Source organism: Lipophrys pholis, assembly GCF_963383615.2.
Source record: "Lipophrys pholis genome assembly, chromosome: 9".
NCBI lineage: Eukaryota > Metazoa > Chordata > Actinopteri > Blenniiformes > Blenniidae > Lipophrys > Lipophrys pholis.
Window position 1 is genome coordinate 13,133,541 of NC_137639.1, and position 23,685 is coordinate 13,157,225.

General features: G+C 40.3%; 1 protein-coding gene across 1 annotated transcript; it reads right to left on the reverse strand.

The window, feature by feature from the left end:
• Positions 1 to 4,418: 4,418 nt before the first annotated feature.
• irx4a (iroquois homeobox 4a) lies at positions 4,419 to 11,060 on the reverse strand. The gene is made up of 5 exons (XM_080472223.1): positions 10,626 to 11,060; positions 9,502 to 9,753; positions 8,454 to 8,560; positions 6,496 to 6,806; positions 4,419 to 5,756 (listed from the first exon to the last, which is right to left on the reverse strand). The coding sequence occupies exons 1-5, from the start codon at positions 10,668 to 10,670 to the stop codon at positions 5,047 to 5,049; spliced, it is 1,425 nt and encodes a 474-aa protein (XP_080328349.1). The 5' UTR covers positions 10,671 to 11,060; the 3' UTR covers positions 4,419 to 5,046.
• Between the last annotated feature and the right edge of the window lie 12,625 nt (positions 11,061 to 23,685).

Sequence of the window (23,685 nt, forward strand, 5' to 3'; positions counted from 1 at the left end):
GTGTGTAACTACATTGACATTGTATATGGGAGGATTTCAATGGTTTTTACAATTGCATCCCTATACAATGCAAATTGTAGTTTATAACACCTCTCTTTGGGATTTATTTACCATTTTTGCTCTGACTATGCCAAGTTTGGAAAGTTTTTGGGGATTTCATGACTCTTCAGTCTCTCTTCAAGGGTACAAATCAACATAAAAATGATTTCCTTTATATAAAGACTAGTGCTTTTGTATATATATATTTGTATATATTATTTCAAATTTATTTATTTTTCTGTCCATGTGTTTGTTAAACATAATTATGATAAGGTTTCGCTCATGTATTTGGCTTCTGTTTATTTATTTATCGGTGAAAAAAGAAAAAAAGAAAAAATAAATTTTCAGATTACATATATATTTGTTGCTTGCATTTTATCTGTTACAGTTGTGGTTTTCAAGTAATACACACACACATATATATATATATCATAGCATTCATTCTACATTAAATATATCTAATAATTAAAAGTGTTAGTTATAGTCTTCACCTTCTTCCTGGTGTCATTGGCTACAATCATGTCACAATTGACAACTGTGCATATTTTTTCGAATTGTGATGATTTATTTCAATGCTGAATCAAAATCAATTCAGATCCTTTTCTTTTAGATGTCCACAGCAATAATAATAATAAAAAAAAGATGTAGAAAATAATAAATGTAGATTAAACAAGTCTGCTTCTTGAACCCTGAGCTGTCTGGAAGCGAGCTTGACTGAGTCTCAGCTGTCTGACAGAGTTGAAGTGTGCCGTGATGTCTCATGATTAGATCCTCTTGACCTTTCCTTCGACCTCAGGAGAGGGTGAGATTACACTCCTGAACTTTTTGTGTGGAGAACAACTATTGATGCACATGGCAATAAAACCATTTGAGATGATAAGGGTTTTTTTTTTGTTTTTTTTTTATCCATTTTATTTTGAAGTAACGATCACTTAATGTGCTTTGATGCTAAATGATTTTGTTCAACTCGTAGCAGTAGTAATTATGCATTTGGGGAGACAGGACAGGAATGATGAAAAGCAATGGACCTCAGGCTTAAACCTCTTGACCTGCAGACAGACTGCGGGGAGGTGATGGCAGCAGGAGACTGATAAAGGCCAGTCACCGGGGCCTAAAGGCACATCCCGGACATGTCCTTCTGACAACAGGGCTCTGAGCACAGCCACAAATACATAAACACACAGTCACAGACAGGCCCTATCTCCAAGCAGTGGAGGAAGAATAACAGGAGCCACTTCAGATCTCAAAGCAGAGGGGTAAATATTCTACACCTCACCCTGGTGGCAGGAGAATGATGACAAGATAAATAACGCTTGGATTTTGATCTGTCATTTACCACAAAAGAGAGTAAACTGGATCCACCAAAACGTCTGTTGACTCGACAAAATCCCTGCTCTGTGCGTTTCTCTGTTTTACATCAATATCGTAATTTGCTAAGATCAACCATGGCAAGCAATCACGTCAACTGACATTTAGATGTCATTTCATCCAAATGAAAAGGAAAATGTGTTTTTGAAATATTTTGATTACACACCTACAGGCTGTGATGTTTTTGTGGCTTTCTGTGCACCATTTTCAAATAATGGTATGCTTTATTTTAATTGGAATAAAAGGCCGTTCCATTGATTCTCTAAAGGGTTGCAAAGGCCGGCCATAACAGTATGTGTGTGTGTGTGTGTGTGTGTGTGTGTGTGTGTGTGTGTGTGTGTGTGTGTGTGTGTGTGTGTGTGTGTGTGTGTGTGTGTGTGTGTGTGTGTGTGTGCGTGTGCGTGTGCGTGTGCGTGTGCGTGTGTGTGTGTGTGTGTGTGTGTGTGTGTGTGTGTGTGTGTGTGTGTGTGTGTGCGTGTGTGTGATCTCTCTACACTGCCCTCTGTGTGTGGTCATGCTTCACATTTTCATTTGAGCTTTGATCACATTACTGCTATTCTCACCATATTAATGTTAGTCAATGAATAGATTAAATATTCAATTAAGCTTGACGCGTGCATGTGTGGCAATGTGTTTGAGAGTGATTCTGTATTTGTGTGCGTGTGTGTGCGCGTGTGTGTGTGTGTGTGTGTGTGTGTGTGTGTGTGTGTGTGTGTGTGTGTGTGTGTGTGTGTGTGTGTGTGTGTGTGTGTGTGTGTGTGTGTGTGTGTGTGTGTGTGTGACAGACTTTTGAGTGTGTATGCTGATGTGTAATGATGTGTAAATATATTTATGGCTCAGGGTCACAGTGGTATTAACCTGACCGTGGCTTGCTTTCTCTCTGGGGAAGCTCCACCACTGCTGATTGTTCAGAGTTCTCTGTCAGCTTTTGCCGGCTTTCTACCACTATAAACAGAGGGCCTCTCTCTGTGTGTATGACAGGAACCTTGAATTTAAGAAAAAAAGATTAAAGAAAGAAGAGTGCCAAAGCAAGATCACCACTAACATTGGAGAAAAGAGTATATTGCAGCAATCATGTTGGACATTTTTTCATAAAGTGAGCTAAAGCCTAGTATTAATCCCTTGACTCACAAGAAGACTACATACTATGTTCAGATAAGTGCTGTTCTAACCAAGTGGGGAAAGGCATTGAGCTAAATGTCCCATCAGCCAGGCATATGCCAAAGGCCTACATCTTATTCAAGTTTTAAACCTCTAATTGGTAACGTTTAAAAGGCGTTTAAGAGTGCCCTTTCTTCTCCCTTTTCTCATTTCCCATTTAATGTGTTGTGTCAAAGTCTATTACCTCAGTTGGACGTTTCTGTCCCTTAAGTTGAAGAAAAGGAAATGGGAGGGGTGAGATGGAGAGAGAGGGAAGGAGAGAGAGACAGAGAGAGGTAGGATGGGGTTGAGGGGGAGAGAAAAAAAAAACAGAGAAGCCATCAGCTGAGGTTTGCCAGGTCGATAAAGCTTTTAGATTTGGAGATGTTTTCAGGGGGAGCCCATTTCCTGCGGCTAAGAGTTGTTAATGGAGCTTAAGGAATTATCTTATGACTCTCGGTTTGAGAGCAGTTTATTTCAGCCTGGACCTCCGCTCCTGTGTCGGAGTGGCTGAATATGCTGCTGTCAAACCCGCTTAATGAAAAGTAACGCGTCGCTGATTACAGTTTTATTTGGTCTCTATGTAAAAAGCCCCTGTTAATTTACCATCTCGCTCCCTCTGTGCGTTCGTATTTGCCATGGCTGAATGATTTAGTTAAAGCGTCTCTCTCTCTCTCTCTCTCTCTCTCTCTCTCTCTCTCTCTCTCTCTCTCTCTCTCTCTCTCTCTCTCTCTCTCTCTCTCGTCTCACTTTCTGTCGCTTCACCTCGAATAAAAAGCCACTTGGTTCAGAGGTCTAATAAAATCTGTCCTCATGCTAAATTAATTAAATGTTCCGGGCTATCTTATCTGCCTGGTCTTTTAAGTCTGCTCTAATTTTCTATCAATAGCTATGAAAAATTAATTGCGCAATTTTGCGTGCAGGCTAAACAAGACTGCAGCAAGATACGAGCGCACAGTCTGGCAATATTTGCGCCTTTTCCCGGTGTTGTTCTGCCCTTGTGTCCAGGTTGCGAAACTTGAGGTGACATGGGGAACGTTTTGCGGCCTAAGAAGAGCAAATAAAAACATACATCCCTGCGACATATAGAAAATCCATTTTGGCCGCAATAGCATTTTTCCTCTAAAGGAAGCGAGATCTCAATCGTTGGTTCTTTTTCCCATTAAAATTCATCACTGAAGCCCCCCCTCCCTCGCTCCTTTCTCCCCTCTCTCTCACAGGACAGAGTCCCCCGAGAGCTCCACTTTCGCCATTACTGTCAAGTACCCTTGACTCCTTTCTTTTTGCCCTTTTATCTACAACAACTAATTCGAGTTCCTTTGCCCTTTTCACTTTTAGACAACGTGAGTGGCTCTCTCTTAAAGCCCTTTCACTTTTTTCAGAGGAGACTCAGCATCCAGGATGTTTTCTACACCCCCCTCCCCCCCTCCTTCGCCCCCCGTCTCCCCCCTCCCGTCTCTAGGAAATTGAAGGGTTGTATGTCAAAAGGAAAACTCCTCACTTCAAATTATTTGGCGGGGCCTCCGTTTTGAACCCATTAATGGACGTATTGCGAATAACTTACCCTTTTGACAGCTGCGTCATGCGTAATGTTGAGATACTTCGATAATATTATCAGAGAGCAGAGAGGGGAAATCAATAGACTGACATGAAATATGACTGCAAACATCCCAATTACAGCCTGTTTAGAGAGAATTAATGAGGCAGATCTTAGATACTGATATTGTTCTGTCTCGGGGGTTGAGATGCCTCATTTTCCTGCTGTCACTAAATCAGAGTGAACGCTTTCTGAAAAAAAAAAAAAAAAAAACTAACTAAGAGATTGGGAGACGTTTGATTGCCTGACCCAAGAATCGACTAATAAACCTACTATAGTGAAAGTAGTATCTTTTAATACTGAAGAAAGGCCCTGTTTGATAGGCCCTGAAGAAGGCCACCAGTGTCACAGCTGTGGATTAATACGCGCAAGAGGGATAGTCCACATTTCAGCACCACAGACAGCTCCTCTCCCCACAAACCCGACAGCACAGCGCTTCAGAAACCGACTGCTTTTATTTTCAGTGAACAAAGTTGAAACGCTCTCCTCCACCTCCTCGGAGAGCAGTGCATCTGTGAGACTTATTTTTTCTTCTTTTATTAGTGATATTCAACTGCTGAAACCTAAATAATATTCAATTACACTGGCATGCGCATACTAAAGCACCCCCCCCCCCCCCCCCCCCAATCCTGTAAACCTTAGGCCTATGCATCCCACCCCAAGATGTAAAACTTTTAAGTTATACATTTCAATAAGTTTTGTGCGTGCGTTGAATCAAATAAGCCAAACTGACCCGAATGTTTCACTTCTGTAACTCCAATGTAACAGTATATATGGCTACAATTGCTTTAGAAACGAACATAATCAGGGGATCATGGGAGACGCGACAGGCTTTTTTTTTTTCACCCGACTTACAGTCACAAAAACAGTCTTTGTTTGCACTCAGGGTTGATTTGGTTTTGTTAGGAGCAGAAAAGCTTGTTGATAGTTTTTGGGAAGCTCATGACATTGTCTTTGGAGGAGTCTTGGTGCTGCTGCAAGGACGCCGCACTCCTCTCCGCCTCCAGGATTGCGCCTTTGGTGTTGGCGCTCCAAGAGACGGTGGTGTTGGTCAGAGCCTGGCTCAAAGTGCTGTGCCTGAACAGGGGGTCGTGGAAGACCCCGTCCACCCAGTTCCTCAGGGTCGTGACCGGCGAATCCTGTCTGGTGTCCAGGCCGGTGACGGGTGAGGTAGCTGCGGGGGATGGGGTGAGGGAGGAGGGGGGCGGCGGCTGGCACCGGAGCATACAGGAAGGGTACTCAGTCTGGTTCAGGGAGGTGGCAGTTTGGGCCAAAGACCAGATCCGGGGCTTGCCGTCTAATATTTGGTGCCCCTGTTGCTGATTATAACACGCCTTCGCGTGCTGTCTGCTGTCCGCCTGGAAGTCTTCCGGGCTCGTTTTGAGACAACTTTTGTTCAAGTCCTGCTCTCCTCCGAGAGAGACGGGGATGGAGATCTTCAGCGACGCGTCCTTGATGAGGTGCTCCGGGGGACAGTCGCTCGTCGTCGTCGACATGTGCGTGTTCATGTGGTATCGATGCTTCAGTTCGCACTCGGAGTTTTCTGACTCCAGCGTGTCAAAGTCATCCAGGTCGCTGAGCTGCAGGTCCTTATCCGGCCGGCTCCGAGTCTCTGCCGGAACGAGGAGGGACAGAAGGCACGAGACATGTCAATGAACATTATCATGGCTTACAACAGGAGATCTCACCTGATAAAGGCTAACGCACATACAGCAAGAAATAAAAGCATAATGACTGCTTTTAATACATTAAGAATGATCACAATTGGAGGGAATTCAGTATTTCAGACCTGTATCGCATACCTTCAATTTCAATAATTTGGCAAAGTAATGCTCCATTGCTTAAACATTATATCTGCCTGTATATTCCTGTATGATAGTAAGGCCACCATAAATAAACAATTTAAGTCTGATTGCTTAATTTATAATGTGATGTTTTTGCCAGGTTTTCATGTCTTCTGTGGTTTGTTAGAATTTTAAAAATGAAAAAAAAAGATCTCATTTTGTATTAAATTCATCTGGCAATATTTATGGCTGAATGAGCTTTAGACAAGAGGAATGGCCTGTTTAAAGATATGTATCCATAGACAGCCTGCGATAAAATGCAGTGTAACACAATATAAAAGGGAAAAAAAATCTGAACTTCCTATCAGAGTACTAGAACATGAATAAAAGTACTGTAAATTTCAGGCCATTTTAGTCCAGGAAATTCTTAATTTTCATTGTTTTGATACCTTGTGGCAGAACAAATGTATAGTCTAAAACATTGCATTACCTACAGTGCATGAAAACATTTAAAGCACCAGACAGTCGTTTTATTTCAACAATGAAACAAGACATGATGACACTAACCATCATCATTATTTTCACTTTTTATCTGCTCTTCCTGAGACCCATCTTCATCGTCATCATATCTCTTCTCCTCTGAGCCCTTGTTTCTGGGTGGCCATGTCATCTTGTTCTCCTTCTTGAGCCTCCTCCTGGCGTTGGCAAACCAGGTGGACACCTGTGTCAGGGTCATCTTGGTGATGATGGCCAGCATGATCTTCTCCCCTTTAGTCGGGTACGGGTTCTTCCTGTGTTCCTGCAGCCAGGCCTTCAGTGTGCTGGTGGTTTCACGAGTGGCGTTCTTTCGCCTTGTTCCCCCATCCATGGAACCGTATCTGTTAATGAGAGCAACATAAGCAAAATGGTAATGAGAGTAAATAGGATGAGTAAAGCTTGTTGCAAACTTTATGGCAGTTTATTTCCTGAAAAGCATGAAAGAGCCATCTGCTTCCTGCGTGACATGTTTCATAAATCTTAAAGCCACACTGCAGACCTCTTTCTCCATCTTCATAGAAAAAAAGCACACTTTAAAAGTGAAATACGGTCAGGTTATGCAACTCTAATTGCAAAGTGTATCGGGGAAAACATCACTACGTTACGGACTATTTCTTAGAAAACTGTTAAATATTTGTACTGCCTTCAAAAACAAGTGCATACAAGAGACACATGCGTTTTTTAACAAGTGTACAATCTGAAGAAAACAATGTTGTGCAGAACCTCCTTGAAACCTTTGTGATGATTCAAAAGTCTCAGCTATATCCAAAGTTGATTTGTCATTTTTGTCATTTGAAAATGTACAAATTAATATAGTAGTATTACTACAGCACCGAGTTTTCTACTGCACAGGCTTTTTTCTCTCACCTTTTTGAATGTATTACCAAATAAAATCATTTTAAACGCAGCTCATAACTCTTTCAGTCCTCTCCTGTCTTGCACAAATATCAACCATAAACCTACATTTAAAATGCATGGTGTTGATTTTCAGTCAGCAGTGAGCTGTAAAAGTCCTCTCAGGGGAGGCTTTTATGAGGCCTTTATTGCCCCGTATAGCTTAGAGTAGGTCAAGCACTGCTAGGGGAATCAAAAGGAGTAGAGCACTGCACCTTTGCTTCCCTTGTGTTGTTCCCTCCCAGATAAAATAGACTGTAAAATTGCTTTATTGAGTGTAATGATGAGCCCTCAGGTAAAAGACGAGTGCAGACAACATGGTATTGCTGTAGGCCTGCTTGTTTAGTTTAGTGCCATAACTTCTGTTAGGCCTTGTGCTGCATGTGCACTAAGACCCGATGACCCTTTTAATATGTAGGCTGACTGGTATAAAGGGTTAAGCTTTGAATTATGTCGTCTCTTGTTTAATTACTAAGTATTGCACCTGTTTCATTTAATACCTCACTGCGAAAGCAGGCATTTTAACACAGTTTCGATAGTGCCGCTTTCCTTTAAGTTCTATTTGAAGGAAACTGCAGAGTCAGGGAGAGTTATCGTTCACACCCTGTATTTTCAACATGTCACAGACTTAATTTGGATGTCATCTGATTATTGGGAAGACCTTTCAATATGGCAGGCATGCTCTTCACTACAGAGAAGGGGCCTTGTGTTTTGATGAAAGGGGCACAGGTCTTCTGAGGCAATTCACCTCATCAGAGAAGAAATGTGTCATGAGATGAAGGTGATCACCTAGTGTTGCTAGACGTGATGAGAACTGCCTTGACCTCTTGGGAATTATTGATTTAATGCCAGAAAACTGACCCTTCCCTGCAACTCAATACATAAAGAGTTACCTTTTCCCAAAATTTTAGTCACATTTTTGGTTTATTGTCTAGAGCAAGTAGCATGAGTATCCCAGCACTTCAGTTTTTGACTTTTTCCCTCACTTTAACACCTCAGTGTACCAACGACGTTCTCCTAGAATGACCTGATTGTTTACATTAATATTCAAACTTATTGGCATTATAAAATCAATCACCATCGGATATACATACCTGTCATACTGGTACTGTCCCAGGGTAGGATCATAAGGGTAGTAGGCTGTTGCCTGGGTTATTCCTGCATGCGCAGATGCTGAAGCATCTTTAGTATCGAATGTACCCTGCAAACACACGTTAACACAATATGTTATAAAAGTGATATGAGTTTAAAAAAAATGCTTTGTTTAACATATTTTGTAATTCATCTGTTTTATGTTAAAGTCATTTAAAATCAGCAGACACTGGTAGTATTTTAAAGTTGCAACAATTGTACGAAAAGTCAGATGTCAAACAAATAATCAGGAGTCCAATGCAATGCAGAAAAAAAACGTTATTTGAGTAATAACACAGTATTCAGTGATGTATATTTAACTAACAAACTCAAGATGAGAACCTTTGAAGCTATTATGGGTTTTTTTAGAAGACATTGAAACAATGTTGGGGTCAAATTCATCTGAAAAGTGATATTTACTCAAATGACTTTGAGATCAAGTAGATTATGATACAGCTATCCATTTTAAAACTGTATTGTCCATCCCTACATATTTTACAGTCATTGTTGGTATTCAGTTACATTTAAAATAAAACACACATGGAAGAAATACAATATATATATATTTGTTTTAACTCCAGGCCCATGTATAACAAACATGTCATGACATTGTGTTGAAAGCTGTTTGAGAATTCAGATAGAAACAAGTTCTAATGCTTTAAATAATTACTGAATTGACAACGTCTGCATATTTGTAAAATGCGGCTTACTTACTTTGCAGAAATAATACCGAAATCACACAATGTATTTTTCTTTTAATAAAACTGCTAAATCTCCAAATTGAGTGACACTCGAGAAATTATGTTTGATCTACTAATAACCGTTTTTATTCCAGGGAACTAAACAAGTAAATCGTGCAATAATAATAAAAAAAGAGATTTGGCATTTAGCTGTGTGGATGATCAAATAAATAAATACATAAATAAAAGAAGAAAGGTGTCGCTCCTTCTTTTCTCAGCACCCTGCGGCTCCATAAATCAATGCCAAGTGGGATCAGATGTGGAAGCTTACCAGCGAGTAGAAAGCGGAGGCGTCCGTGCCGTATGTAACGTAATTCCCATAGCCTTGACCGCCGGTGTAGGGGCTCCCGTACACGCCCAGCGCGGCGGCGGAGCTCAGCTCGTGCCTGGCCGTGGCCAGCAGCCGGCTCTCGTACACGGGGCAGTACACCGGTGTCTGTCCGGACGGGGCTACTCCGGAGTCGGCTATGGATCTGCCGGTGGACTCGCAGCAAGTGGTCAGAGAGTTGGTTGTCATCAGGAACTGTGAGAAAACCAAGCGTGGAAACCATCAGGTCTACAAAACATAATAAGTAACGCTTCATTCAAACATAAGATGACAAACATGAGCGCGCAACCTGATGTCAGCAATAGTTTAAAACTTATTTTTAAGTTAAAGCTCAAGATATATTTATGTCATGCACCATTTTAAAAAGGTAAATAAGTTTTCATGAAAAAAAAAAACCCATTGCTCTTAACAATTTCAGAAGACTATTGCGGGGTGTCACAGTTAAAACGCCAGAAATAAAACAATCAAAAAGTTAAAAGTTGCGTTTGCTGGTGGAATTATTGTTACGCTGTATGTGCGCGTAAAACGTGTCCAAAACGATCCGTCTGTTTGCCATGATCTAAAAGAAAACACACGCCTCACAAACAGGGGACATGTTTTCTTCACGTCGCACGGCGATACTCAAAGTAATGCCCAAATGATTTTTTATGGCTCAAAGCCAAAAACAAAACAGCAGCTGGGTTATAGCGCAAAACCACCACGGCGCGTGCCGAACAAGTTGCCATGTGTGTCCCAGAGCAGATAAACATATGGTTGACATTACAGACCGGCTATTATCTTACAGAAATCAGTGAACGAGAGGTCGGGGGTCTCGGTGGTTTCTTGTTACACACACTCCTTTTTTTTTTTTCTTTTTTTTGTAAATCCTATTCTTCCCTCGGTGCACAAACACAGGTATCACTGTCTGCAACGCAAAACCTTTCCGATACCAGAAAGGGCGTTTAAAGTCCCCCAGAATCTTGGCTAAAGTGCGTAAAAGGATCAGGCGTAAAATCGATGTGGCGATCAATCGCGACAATATCAAAATGAAAGCATGCGATCGGGCAAACGTAGTTGGTTGAACTTACTTGTGGTGCAGACGAGTAGGGATATCCAAATTGTGGATATGACATGGTAGAGAGGTCCCCCAATATCCAGAAATAAAGCGAGACTGAAGGTCTCCACTCTCACGCAGGCTGCGGCTCTGTTTGACTGTACCAATTGATTGGTAAGCACAGGCTCCTAGGATGCTTATAGGGCGAAGCAGAGTAGCATGTTTAATTTGTGTAAAATGCCCCCCACTCAACGCTTTTCAAGAGAGGGAAAAAAAAACTGGTTAAAAAAAATAAATCAAATCTGTTCTTTAAATAACAAAAGTCTATCTAGATTAAATGCATCAACTCAAGTGACACAGACTCTTTTTTTTTTCTAGAATAATCACTTTGTTGTCAGATACATATTTTTGCCTTATAAAAAAGTAGTATAAAAGACGTCAGCAGCAGAGGCAGGTTGTTTTAAACGGCGGCGACTCTGACGTCAGAAGTTTCCCACTCTAAAAATGACCAGACTGTAACTTTAATATGCATTTTCTTTCTCAGGATGACGACAGAAAACACAACAATCCAGTGTTGCACTGGAAACTGTATATTTAAAAAGAAAAGAAAGGAAAAAAAACCAAAAAAAACACGAATAACGTCCTGGAGATAAATTTGCGCTCCCAATCAATCAATTAGGTCAATCAGTGTCTCCAATATGCAAACGTATGTATCTGTTTAAATGCGTTAGGCCTAATTAGGCACATTCTTATCCACTCATTCCTCCACACTGATGAGGATCACATAGGGAAGTAATTGATTTCAAATTAATTAGGAGAGAGTGTTTTTAACTGAGTCGGAGGAAATTAATTTCAGCCGGCCAGAAGATTAGTCAAACAACTGAATGAAGCAATTATATTTATTAGTTCGAGGAATGATAATTCACGTTTGTTTCTCTCGTGAAAACCCAGTTTGTTTTTAATTAAGTCTATCTATCTATCTATCTATCTATCTATCTATCTATCTATCTATCTATCTATCTATCTGTCAGCATGTACCCCTCCCTGTTTCACTTGTGTTTTGATCCAGCGGTACCCCCCAGGAGCCGAAAGCCCCCCAAAAACCAGGCGCGCCACCGTGCCGGTGCGCCGGTGCGCGATGCCTGCCTTGCTTGGAGAATCCCGGGTTGAGACATGTGGATAGCCCCAGGGGTCACTCCTCAAATTAATGATGATGTACTCCTCCTCCTCCTTCTCCTCCATCCCTCCCTCCTCCTCTTTCTCTCCTCTCCAGCTGGATCTCTGCCTGCCGGTGACAGGTCGATTGAGAGTGATTGATGACTATCTGGGGGACCGGGGCCAACATAATAATATGATACCGGCACCTTGCAATAATTGCTCGCTTTCATTTACAGATGAAACAAGTAATAAAGAGCTATACCGACGGACAAACTCGGGCGTCGGTTAAGTAACTTTTGGTGCGCATTCGAGCCCCGTTTTCTGCTTGATTTTGTGAAGAAGTTGGGGTCCTGTGGGAGGGCGGGCTCCATAAAACGCCTGTTCTCCCATTCATTTTGACAAATTGAATTATAGGGGGGTTTAGTACCTCCAAGCAAATGGCCGCATTAACGCTGTGAACAAGGGGGGTCAAAAGGGATCAGCCAGCCCTTTTTAATTTGCATTAACTCTAATGCCACCTTAACATTAACAACCCATCTGAACTGCTAGAGCTCACTCACTCACTCACTCACTCACTCACTCACTCACTCACTCACTCACTCACTTCATTTTGTCTTATTATTTCGACATTTTTTTTTAATTGATTGGGGTTAATATAACTTGCAGTGCATTAAGGTACACGGTGGGACACAATTTATCTTCACACCAAAAGTGTTGACATGTGGATTTTGGGGATGCTGGAAGGGCACCTGCTCAATGCAAACACACACAAACAAGTACACACGAGTGGCACTACCTAAGCTTCTAACTTTGTTTTCTTTTGTTTATATATATATATATCAGGTGAGCAGTGGGGAAATCTGATGGACACATTCACTGAACTATACAGCCCAGTCTGCCTCCCCCCTCCCTCAGTGTATACCTTTTCATTATCCACTGCGTTACCCAGTGTTATCGGGCGCCTATAATAAAATATTTAGGCGCACTAGTGTATGCTTTTAGATGGAAAATGAAGGCGACGGCAGGAGTTCCTGCTTGTTTAGCGTTTAAAGATTAAAAGAGGAGCTTCTGTTTTTTTTTCTTGGACAGATGTGGGTAAAATGGGATGCTGTGCATTTCAAGTGGAGCAAGTGAGGGATAAGATGCTGTACCATCTCAGGCTGAAGGATCTTTGTAAATGGACTGATTGGAGTTACATTTTCTAGTTACATTAAATGTGATAATCAGCATTACACTTCTATCACTTAATTGTATTCTAAATCAGGGTTTTTTTCTTCTAAAGTGTGGCTGAATGAGCCAACCCTTATTCCAATCCCCTCGGTCCTCAACTTCACAATGTAAGATGATGATTGTTGTTGGAAGGCCATTAAAAACGTAACTCTTGCATTGCAACTTAGATGTTTCTAATTTGAAATATGTGGTGTAATTGATAAATAGTTTGTTATTGTCATGACTATCACACTCATGGTTTTGCAAAAAGGTTATTTGACTCTATACATTTACAATATGGTCATTCCTAAATACTTTCTGCTTTTAAACATTTCTGCTTATCTCCTTCTCTAATTGGAAAAGGCATCCTCATGAACCCCAGATTTAACCTGCTGCCGTCCCTTCCTGAAGCTCTCAATGCCACACTGTAAAAACCACTGATCTAGATTAATGAGCGCTTTTTAGATGGTTTTACTGTAAAGATTAGGATAGATAGGCGTGTTCAGTAGTAATTCAGTGTGGAAGCATCCATCATGTTCAATGAGCAACATCAATCAACTCCTTCACTCAAATTAGACTATAGATCACAATATTACAACTCAGCTTTGCATTCATTATAGAAACCCCGAAGATCTGGGGCTTTTAAAGTCTCCATGTTTTCCCTGAGACATCAGCCTCAAACTCCTGTAATCTGAACCATCGCGGAGTCGCACTTCGGAGTGAGCCTGCTGCTAATTTGCATCGCCTTTCCAACTAAACTCATATTACAAAGTTCCCCCCTGAAACATTGTAATCATGGAGGTGTCACTTTCCTGATAATCTGTCGTTGATTAATGAGCCACATGGAGGGGAGAGTGTGAGTGGTTTGTGCGGGAGTGTTTGTGCGAAAGAACGACATGGAGAGAGGGAGAGAGAGAGACAGAGAAAAAGGAGGATCGGGTGAAGAGAGGACAGTGAAATACCTCTTTCTCCTTAAATCTCCCCCTGGCTGAGTTTAACCCTTTGCGAGCCAGAACAAAGGTCAGTGTCAGTCTGGAATGACAGTGATGGGTGATGCAAAGCGTCTGATAGGTTTTGTTTTTCGTGTTGAACAACATTGCTTCTAAGGCTGCTAAGAGAATAACACAGTGGCTGACAGTGGTTGTAGATGTGATAGATGATGTTAAATGTGTACCAGAGACATTCTGAGGAAAACAATATCTCAAATCACAAAGCAGATTAAAGAATAATAAGGATGATGTGCAGAAGTTTTTTTCAGTTTAGCACTAAACAATTGAAGTGACCGAACAATTGAACAACTAGTGTAGTCATCACTTTAACAACCAAGGTAGTATTAAACTAGTTTGAGTGATATTTATTTAAATGTTGTAGCTCTGACGATTGAGATTATAGCTTTTAGATAAGAAAGGGGATGCTAGTATACTCTACTGTCATTCTATGACAGTCAGTTATTAATGGATGTAGGCAACATCAGCTTGTGACTTTTTGCCATATTTGAGCTTTAAATAATTATTTATTCAATAGCAGCATTTAAAAAAGCTTAAAATAAGTACCAATAAAGAACATTTCTGTATGGAGTTGGATTTTCACACAGACATGGTTTTAGAACTGTCCTTTTATGTTTTGCAGTGCTTTTCCTGAGACATATTTGTGCAAAGTTGAACAAACATCCGATCGAAACATTTTGATTTCAGGGGCATAATGTGTGAATTATTTTCGTAAAATGCAAGTTGAGTGAGCACCAAGACAGGAAACTTGCATCAATCGCATTTCGTTCAGTGGTGGTTCTTATGTTAACCTCTGCCGTGTTCGAACTCCCCAATGTGGGTTAGCATCAGGTGAAGCACTTCACTTTATAAGCTCTACTCTTCTCTTCTCTTCTCTTCTCTTCTCTTCTCTTCTCTTCTCTTCTCTTCTCTTCTCTTCTCTTCTCTTCTCTTCTCCTCTCTTCTTCTAAACGTAATCTCCAGTCAAAATAACACATCGAAAATGACTATAAATCTCTACTGCAAAACCACAAGGTAACAGGTGTGACAATCACAGGCTCTATATAAAGACTTGTTCACTATCCCTTTCATTATATTAACAAATACAGTTTATTACTATGGATAATTACAATATTGTTGAATGTGAAATGTGTCCAGGATGGTAATCAACATGTAAATTAGTACTTGTTATGAGACAAAGCATGCTTGACTTTCATTTTTGATGAGTTGGCAGCCCTGTTTTACTTACATGGTATACATTGAAATCCTGCTTTGACCAAAAGTAAAGATCTGACAGTCTTCACAGTTTTTTGGTTTTTTTTGCTCTTGTTCCGATCCCCTATGTCCCAACTTTATACAATGCTGTTCTCTTCTATTTGTCATTGCATGGGGACAATGCTCCAGTGCTCTGATGTCTTATGGTCGACTCTCTCCAGCACCGATTTTGAGCCAACAATGTAGAATCTCAAGCTGACCTCAATAGTTGCAGACAGCTGCACAGACCAACTCTCTCAGTGACATGGAGCCCCAAGCAACTCCCGGGCTTGCCAATAGCAACAATGTTTCTGTTTCAAATAATGTCCAAGCAAGCACACACACACACACACACACACACACACACACACACACACACACACACACACACACACACACACATGCGCACGCTCACAGAATGCTTAACCAGCACAACATTAGCCGATCTTCTGTATCGCCAAGTCCTGGAGTCCAAATGGGATATTGATCACCAACCATCTTCTCAAAGTATTCCTTATTTCTGCTCTTGGACAACACAATGATCTCCCCAAACACAATTTTCCTCTTTTGGCCCTAAAGCCCTAATGATTTTTGCATGAGTTATAGGCAGTAAGGTTGGCTCCCTCAGGCACTACGAATATAAAATGGTGAGTTTAGTTGTTGTTACTGAAGATGCCTTGTTGGATTGTGCATGGTGGTCAAGTTTTTGTTTATGGGATAAGAAGTTTAGGGGCATTTTGGAGCTGCTTTCTTTTTAAACACAGTCAGTCAAGTCTACCTGTTTCTGAAAGGAGATGGTGCAGGTGGATATAGTACCATTTGAATGTAATTAAGAAAAATTGCAATCATAAACTAAGACAATATATCTAAGTAACAGGTCCAACAGTATGTATATTATTATGTATTTGACTTTTCACCTCAAGCAGGCTTCCTACCATCCTTTTTATTCTCTATAGACCCTAGCAGCTGTTAATGGTATCTTTTTTTGGTGAAAAGCCTGGACATCGTTCATTCAGCAAATATGTGAGTTTACAGTTATTACCTTCACCAACGAACGTTAGGTGGGGAAGGTAATGCTTTTGTCTGTATGTCTGTATGTCTGCATGTCTGTCTGTATGTATGTAGCCTATGTGTTTTACCAACTTTTCCCGAAAACTGTAGACCCAAATTGCGTGAAATCTTTAGAGATAATTTGTCATCATCCAAGGACCAGTTGATTATATTTTGGGATTGAACAGCTCCTGGACAGGTAATATATTTACTCTGCTGTGGACATACTGGAGCTCCGCGGTGCGCTGTCAGTCAGGGTTGCAGCGTGGCAGCTGCTGCAGCAAGGAAGCTGCAGTGCTAACTTTGCTCCGAAGCTCTCGGCTAATATCTCGGTTCAGCAAGTATCCAGAAACTTGATCGATGTGATCGCATTGGCTTGGGTAGTGGTTTATCTGTGTGCCCCCATTCAATATTTCGCACAGCAATGTTGCTACCTGACAGGCTAGTTAGTATGGATATGAGCTAATGGCTAACATACTAGCCATGGTAACTCGGTTCCACAAACAAATGTGGTGAGTGCCTGTCACCGAGTGCCTGTTCTAGCTCGTCTGAGTTTCATTTGATGACTGATAATTTAACCCTTAAATATCAGACTACAATTTTTCGACACTTTCTTTATCCAATCTGTGGTTGAAATTAAATTGCAAAGGATATGAGTTAACTATCCCTATGTAGATGAGAAGAGGGTATATCCCAACATCCCTTCAGCAAATGTTTTCAATGAATTTATCACATTTTGACCAACTTAGGTTGTCAGACATGTTTCTGTAACAATGCACTTTTCTTTAACTTGTGGCCACTTTGCATGGTTGTAAAGGCAATAAGTACTTATAACATTGTGACGCTATGGTCAGCAATTTAACTTGTTATAAAATATTATGAGAACAGAGTTTATATTGTCATTTCTTTGACCAAGTGACACATCTCTGAGTATGTTACACAACGTCCCAAAGTAACACTCAGTCAAGATGCAGTTCAGAAGAATCCTACATACTGCATTAAATACATTAGCAAGGTGAACATCTAAATGAATTATGCAAATTATGCAACATTAGCACCACAAAATGACAAGCATGTCCATTATCCAACCCGAAAAAAGTGCCAAGAAATGATGGTGAAATCCATTAAAAATTGCACTTTTAGTTTTAAACAATGACATGATAATATGTTTGAGGTGAGTTTTAGCCATCTCTCTCTCTCTTTCTCTCCCTCTCTCTCTCTCTCTCTCTCTCTCCCTCAGTCTCGCTCCTATCTCTCTTGGTGTTACTCTTCTTCAGCCCCTCTAAGAGGTTTAACATGTCAAAGTTCTCTCGGCTCATCCATAATTGAACACCACAACGGGAGCATCTTCACTGCACTTAGTTAACTAGCTATCTGCAGGTGTTCCCTTAGCAACTGGCCAGGGACTGAAACACTGAAATACGGTACACAGACTCCCAGTCCCCCAAAATGTGAACCCAACGTGTCTTGTAAATCCTGGTGTTGGCCCCTTGTTCACTGGCTGTTCACTTGGACTCAGAACGTATGTCTGCCCATTACAGAGCTCTGGATATGGGTGAAAACAATCAACTGTCTTGTACCATTGACATATGTGCCTGCTCCTCTGAGGCCTTCCCTGTGATTTAAATGAGGGAAAGCTATTCAGTTTTGACATAAACGGAAGGGAAACATTGGTACTTTTGTCATTGATTCCATTTTATTCATTCTATTCTATTTCACCAATACATATTGTTTAAATGTTTTTTTTTTTTTATTACATGGCCAAATATGAACATCCTCTCTTATATATGTGAATATTTTGCATCGTTAACGGTGCTTTTTCAGAATACTTAATTCCATAGTTCTCTACTCCGTGTCTTCATGTGCAGCAAACTTGGATGCAAAAGACAGCAAAGGTTATTTCACCTTGATGGCATATCCAACTTTTTAATGCCACACTTTATATTTGTATTCAGGCAAGATAAATGTATATATTGTATGATCTTATGTACGTGCTCATAATAAACTCTTCTTCCTTCCCCTGCTTCTCTCAGAGAGAAGACTGGCAACATGCATGTCAGTCAGACAATGAGACTTGTAAATCTGTGTGTATGTGTGTGTGTGCGTGCGTGCGTGCGTGCGTGCGTGCGTGCGTGCACTCGCATATGTCACCAACAGCAGACCATCATGTCAGACACTGGAGCCGCTCTGGTCAAAGTGTGATGTGCACCACTCACACAGACGTGTGCACGCAAACGTGCACACTCTCAGGGGCCAGGTGGCTGCTTTCTCTGTCGTGACAGATCCCAGACCAGAAAAACTGCTGTGACTTCCTCGACTCCTCAGACACCTGCGACCACTGCCGGTGCCGCCAAGCCAGCTGCAACCATGTGCAGCCACCAGGAAAATAATTTCACCATATTATTTCCCGAAAAATAAAAGGAATATTGTGTTTAATATACATTTACATACTCTTGAACAAGCCAAGAGAGTTGTTTATGCTGTTCACATGAATATAACTTCGTTATTAAGTGTAGTTGTCACATATGCTTCACAAGTAGTAAAAATAATCAAAATCAGATTTAATCTCACCACCAAGTGTCCAACTGTCATGAACTCGAGAGAATGGCTTCAAATACAACCTTCAAAACAATGAAAGTAGTGCCAGTACACTTGTCACAACATGCTTATAACCTCTGAGTCTGTCTCTGCTCTGTTGCTCCTTGAAAAAAAATGGAATTTCTCTGCTCTTGTCCTTCTTTTCTTCCCCTCCTTCAGAAATAACCACAGCGGGAATCACCACAAATGACCTCCTTTCATTTCCCTTCCACCTCTTTTCCATTTGTTGCTGCTTGCGATGCACATGGATATTATAAAGTCATGATCCTCTTTCAATATTCACCTACATAATAGAACTGGTACATTGGGCGTAGCTGCGTTAAGGGGCAGAGGATGTGTTATAGGCAGTGATTATCTTCCTGAAGACAACGCAACCGAGGCAGGCACTTACAATTATTTATTCATAATGCATCCACTAAAACACAAATGCACTTTATTGTCTCATTCTGCATCTTATTTTACCCATAAACCAGAAAATGGGCTGGGTTTCTAATGAAAGAGCCATGTTAATATCAAGGCGGATAAGATCTGGCATGTGCAGATGGGAGCACAATGTGGAAACCCAATCACAAGTTCCTTCAATCACTCAAAAGCAGAACAAGGGGGAATGGATGCATTTGAATATTTTCCTCTACCTGGACATATTAAAACTATACAATTTTAATACCTATTTAACATGCAGCTGCTTTTTGTGCCTCTCATTCTTGCAGCGCTTCATAAAAAGGAGGCAGGTAATGTTGGAGTAACTGTGGCAGCTATGGGCAGGACATGGTTTTTCAAGCAGTCACGTCTGGAGTTTTTTTCCTGGCTTTAATCGCTGCATTAAGATCTCACTCGCTGAGTGGACTGTTCTCTCCCTGCAAGCTAAACTTAGCTTGTTTCAGTTGTTTTCATTGTTGTGTTCCAGAAAATGGGTCATATAAAGTACTTTGGGCTTCATTGTTCAATAATGTAGTTTGCTTTACTTTAGAAAAATTTGACTAGATATATCAGGAAGGGGTTTATTTCAGTTCTGCAAAACAATAGATAAATCTGTGAAGGAAAATATGATTGCCTCTAATTCAAAAGTCTCAAAAAATAATTGAACATCGTGACATATTCATTGGTGCCATATATACATGTTAAGAAGCTTTGGGTTAAAATCTACAACAAAAAAGCATTTTTTATAGACCCATGCTTTGTTTACCACTCAATGACGCATTAAACTTATCTTTCGCTGCATTTCAGAGAAGACTTGTAATAAGCAGTCATGCTTTGAGTTTACCATCAAGTCCAATCTTGCATAAAAAAAAAAAAGAAGAAAAAAAGAAAGCCAAACGCAAGAGATTGTTAAATGACAGCAAAAAATACCTCCACTTGTATTGATTGTGATGTTTGGCAATTTCAATTTAAATAATATGACTCGTAGAAATAAGTATTTAGAAATAAAAATAAAAACTATTCAACCACAAAACCCCTCCCCACATATTTTAATACGACATTCTTGACAGAAATTGCTTATTATTGATACTGAAAGTTAAAATTCATTGTTTCAGGAGGGGTATAAAATTAGGTATAGTGCATACATTGTGAAAGCTGCCAGATATAATTTATACTGTAACATTACATAGTTATATTGTAATTTTATATTTCTTTTATATATGATTATTGTTCCAGAGTATGAAGACTATTGCATTACGTATTTTGCATGCAGTGACACACAAACTATACATACAACTAACCTGGGAAAAGCATGTTGATACTGAATACTACAGAAATACTATTATCATTCTCTACACAAAGTGAAGTATTTTTGCACAAGTTAAAAAAGAATCTCAATTTTGGAAATAAACTTTTCAGATCACAATCATGCACTCTATGTAAACAATGAAAGCATGTCAATCAGAAAAACTGTAGAAGTAAAATAATGTGTCAATCTTTTTAAATCAGTCGTTACTTTCATGAACACTTCTGCTGATCCACATGCTGTCCAAGTACTGTGAATCAGAAGCATTGAGGCCGATATGATCTATTTTAAAGTTACAATAACGTCACTTTGTGAATTCTACTCGCTAGATCCATTAGGAGATCATTTCTGTAGTTGGTGAACTCGCCGTGTTGCACTGAACATCGCTCGCATTGTCCAGCAGTTAAACCCATGTGATTAAAAATCATACTTCTAGGCCCTCGAGGGGCAAAAGTGCTTCATATAACCTAATTAACCCTCTAGAACATCCCATTATTTGTTCCCCTGTGTGTCAGGGTCACTTTGAAAAAGAAAGTAAAGGAGAAAATGAGCGGTGATATGAATATTATGAAGGAGTGGGGAGAAGAGGGAAGTCATTCCACCCATTCACGTTCCTTTATTTTCCACTCCACCGATCACATTTGAATATTTTGAAAGGAGTGCCTATGTTTGCCTTATCATGCATTATTCTGAGGCATTACCTGGGCCTTAACACCGCAATAAAGATGGCAAGGAAGTCTCTCTCCCTTTTTCACAGAGATGCACAACAATAATAATATTCATACACGGCTCGCCTCTATAAGAGGGTTCTTTCGTTTAACTTTATAATCCTGTTAAAGATGAGCATGTTAGGAGCAGAGATTTATCCAGTATGATTGATACAGAAGCAGTGTTGTGAATATGTTGATACAACGGCAACTTCTCAAAGCAGTCAGGAGACTCAACAATGATAATAATAATAATAATAATAATAATAATAATAATAATAATAATAATAATAATAATAATAATAATAATAATAATAATAATAATAATAATATATAAGATGTTTATGAAATCACTTCATTTATTTCAGATGACTATTTTACCCAGCTTGATTTGTGATGAAAACATAACTGATCAATGTTTGGGGGACAGGAAATGGAAGGTGGGGTTTAAAGATATAAAGTAAACACATGCTTTATTTATTTATTTATTTATTTATTTATTTATTTATTTATTTATTTATTTATTTATTACAACACAGTTGTAGCGAAATATGATTGTATTAACTGTAATGAAATGAAATGCCATCATAAATGTTACAGATGCGTCGGTCGCAGAGATTTACTGGAGCTTTTACATTCAAACTGGCCATTGTTACTCATTGCTTTTCAGTCATCTGATGAAAACTATAACTAAAATGTGCTACTTGGTTTAAGGTCAACAGTCTGGTGTAAGTTTAGAGTTAATTGATTAAGTGTGAGAGTTGACAGCTCTACTTGACTTAAAATTGAAGGAGACCCAGTTTTAAGGTCTGGCCTGCTATTAAATTAGTTTCGTTTAGCTTCGTAGCAGAAAGACAAATTGAATGGAACCAAAATGGGAGGATGCATAAGCAAGAGGGGCTGGAGGGGCTGGAGAGAGGGTACTGTATATCCCTCCAGTCTTGAAGCAAATGGCACCATTCAAAACATCAAAAAAGCTTCATTAGACACTGGAAATCCACCAGTTTGTCAGCGACCTTCCCAAGTTCACTTGTTCTTTCAAAAAATAATATGTAGTGGTAATCTGCAAATATGTTACATATAATAGCAAGCAGAAGGAACAGTTTATCTGTGTTCCATTAATTAAATAATTGACTTTTTTCCAACAATGATGGACGGATCCCCTCCTTGTCTCACATTGCCAGCTCTATGTGCACGGCACCAAGCACCTCCCCATGCAGTTACAAAAAAAAGTATGACATTTCTTCCCTTATCATTAGCTTCCTTCATTAGTATACGGGGTCCTCGGCATGTGTTTTTGCCAAAATGATAAAAAAGAACATTCTTGTTCACCCCGGTCTACCGAGCAACATGACACCTGAGCTGTGGTACGGCACTGTTTCATTCTACAGATAAACAGACACTTAAAGAGTGGTACAGACCTGCCAGTCAAAGTCTTCTAAAGTAGCCATGTGGACATTCACATATTTGCATGTTGAAGAAGTGACACTATTTTTTTTTTTCATGTTTTTGGCTCCTCTAATGCTTTTTTCTGTTCTTTTTGCCCCAGTGCCCACAGACAAATATTATGTGTTGGCCTTTTGGCCTTTATCACAAAAGAAAAGTTCCAGCTGATCAGAAAGAAAAAAAACTAAACAAAAAAAACTGCATTTTTGGTGAAGATAGTTGAAGGGAATGAGAAGGGTCTCATGGCCTGGTGATGAGGATTTGTGGCTCAGGGCTTTACACCTTTCCTATACAGCTTCCCCCTTTACCAAATAATAAAAAACTGCCTGTGTGACATTAGTCTTTGAACAAGTATAGTGCCCTGAAACCATGAATAGAAATGCATTCCCTACTTCCTCCCTGACCCTGAGCCCTATAGCCCATGGCCATTACTGTCACACACATCGAGGGTCAACTCTCAAACCACCTCATTGAAACCCTTTCTACCTTTCAGAGAGGTGGTGTGGGGCACTGAGGACAGACAGAAATGCCGACGGAAAAACAGAAAGACACGTCTCTGTGCTGGAAGAGCTGTGCTTTTTGTCCTCGGCGTAGCTTCCGGTCTTGATGCTTTTTGTTTTGCCTCTGGACCTGTTTCTACTCCCCTCTCTCCATCGTCCTCCCTCGATATTTCTCACTCTTGCTCCATCGTTCTCCCTCGTCCCCCTATTACTCTACCTCCATCTGTGCTTCTCTGCCTCCCTCGCTCTCCCTCTTTATCCACTTTTCCTTCCGAAGGCTAAGGATTCCTGCAGCCCCTCTGAGAGAAGTGTGTGAAAATGCACAATGCTGGTCCCCTGGCGTGCCCACCCCCAGCACAGAGTGTGAGAAGAGGGCCCTGCATTTGATGCCTGACTGACCAAATCTTCTGCCAGATAGCCGGGCCTTTCTATTCCCAGTGGCGCAGCGAGAGCGCGGACA

What these genes read in the sequence shown, in the direction of transcription:
- irx4a (XM_080472223.1), bottom strand. Translation starts at nt 10,670, where the DNA reads ATGTCATATCCACAATTTGGATATCCCTACTCGTCTGCACCACAA. An exon ending in CCTCCGCTTTCTACTCGCTG is followed by an intron (nt 8,561 to 9,501) that starts GTAAGCTTCCAC and finishes GTGTGTTTGCAG; the next exon opens with GGTACATTCGATACTAAAGA. An exon ending in GGACAGTACCAGTATGACAG is followed by an intron (nt 6,807 to 8,453) that starts GTATGTATATCC and finishes TCTCATTAACAG; the next exon opens with ATACGGTTCCATGGATGGGG.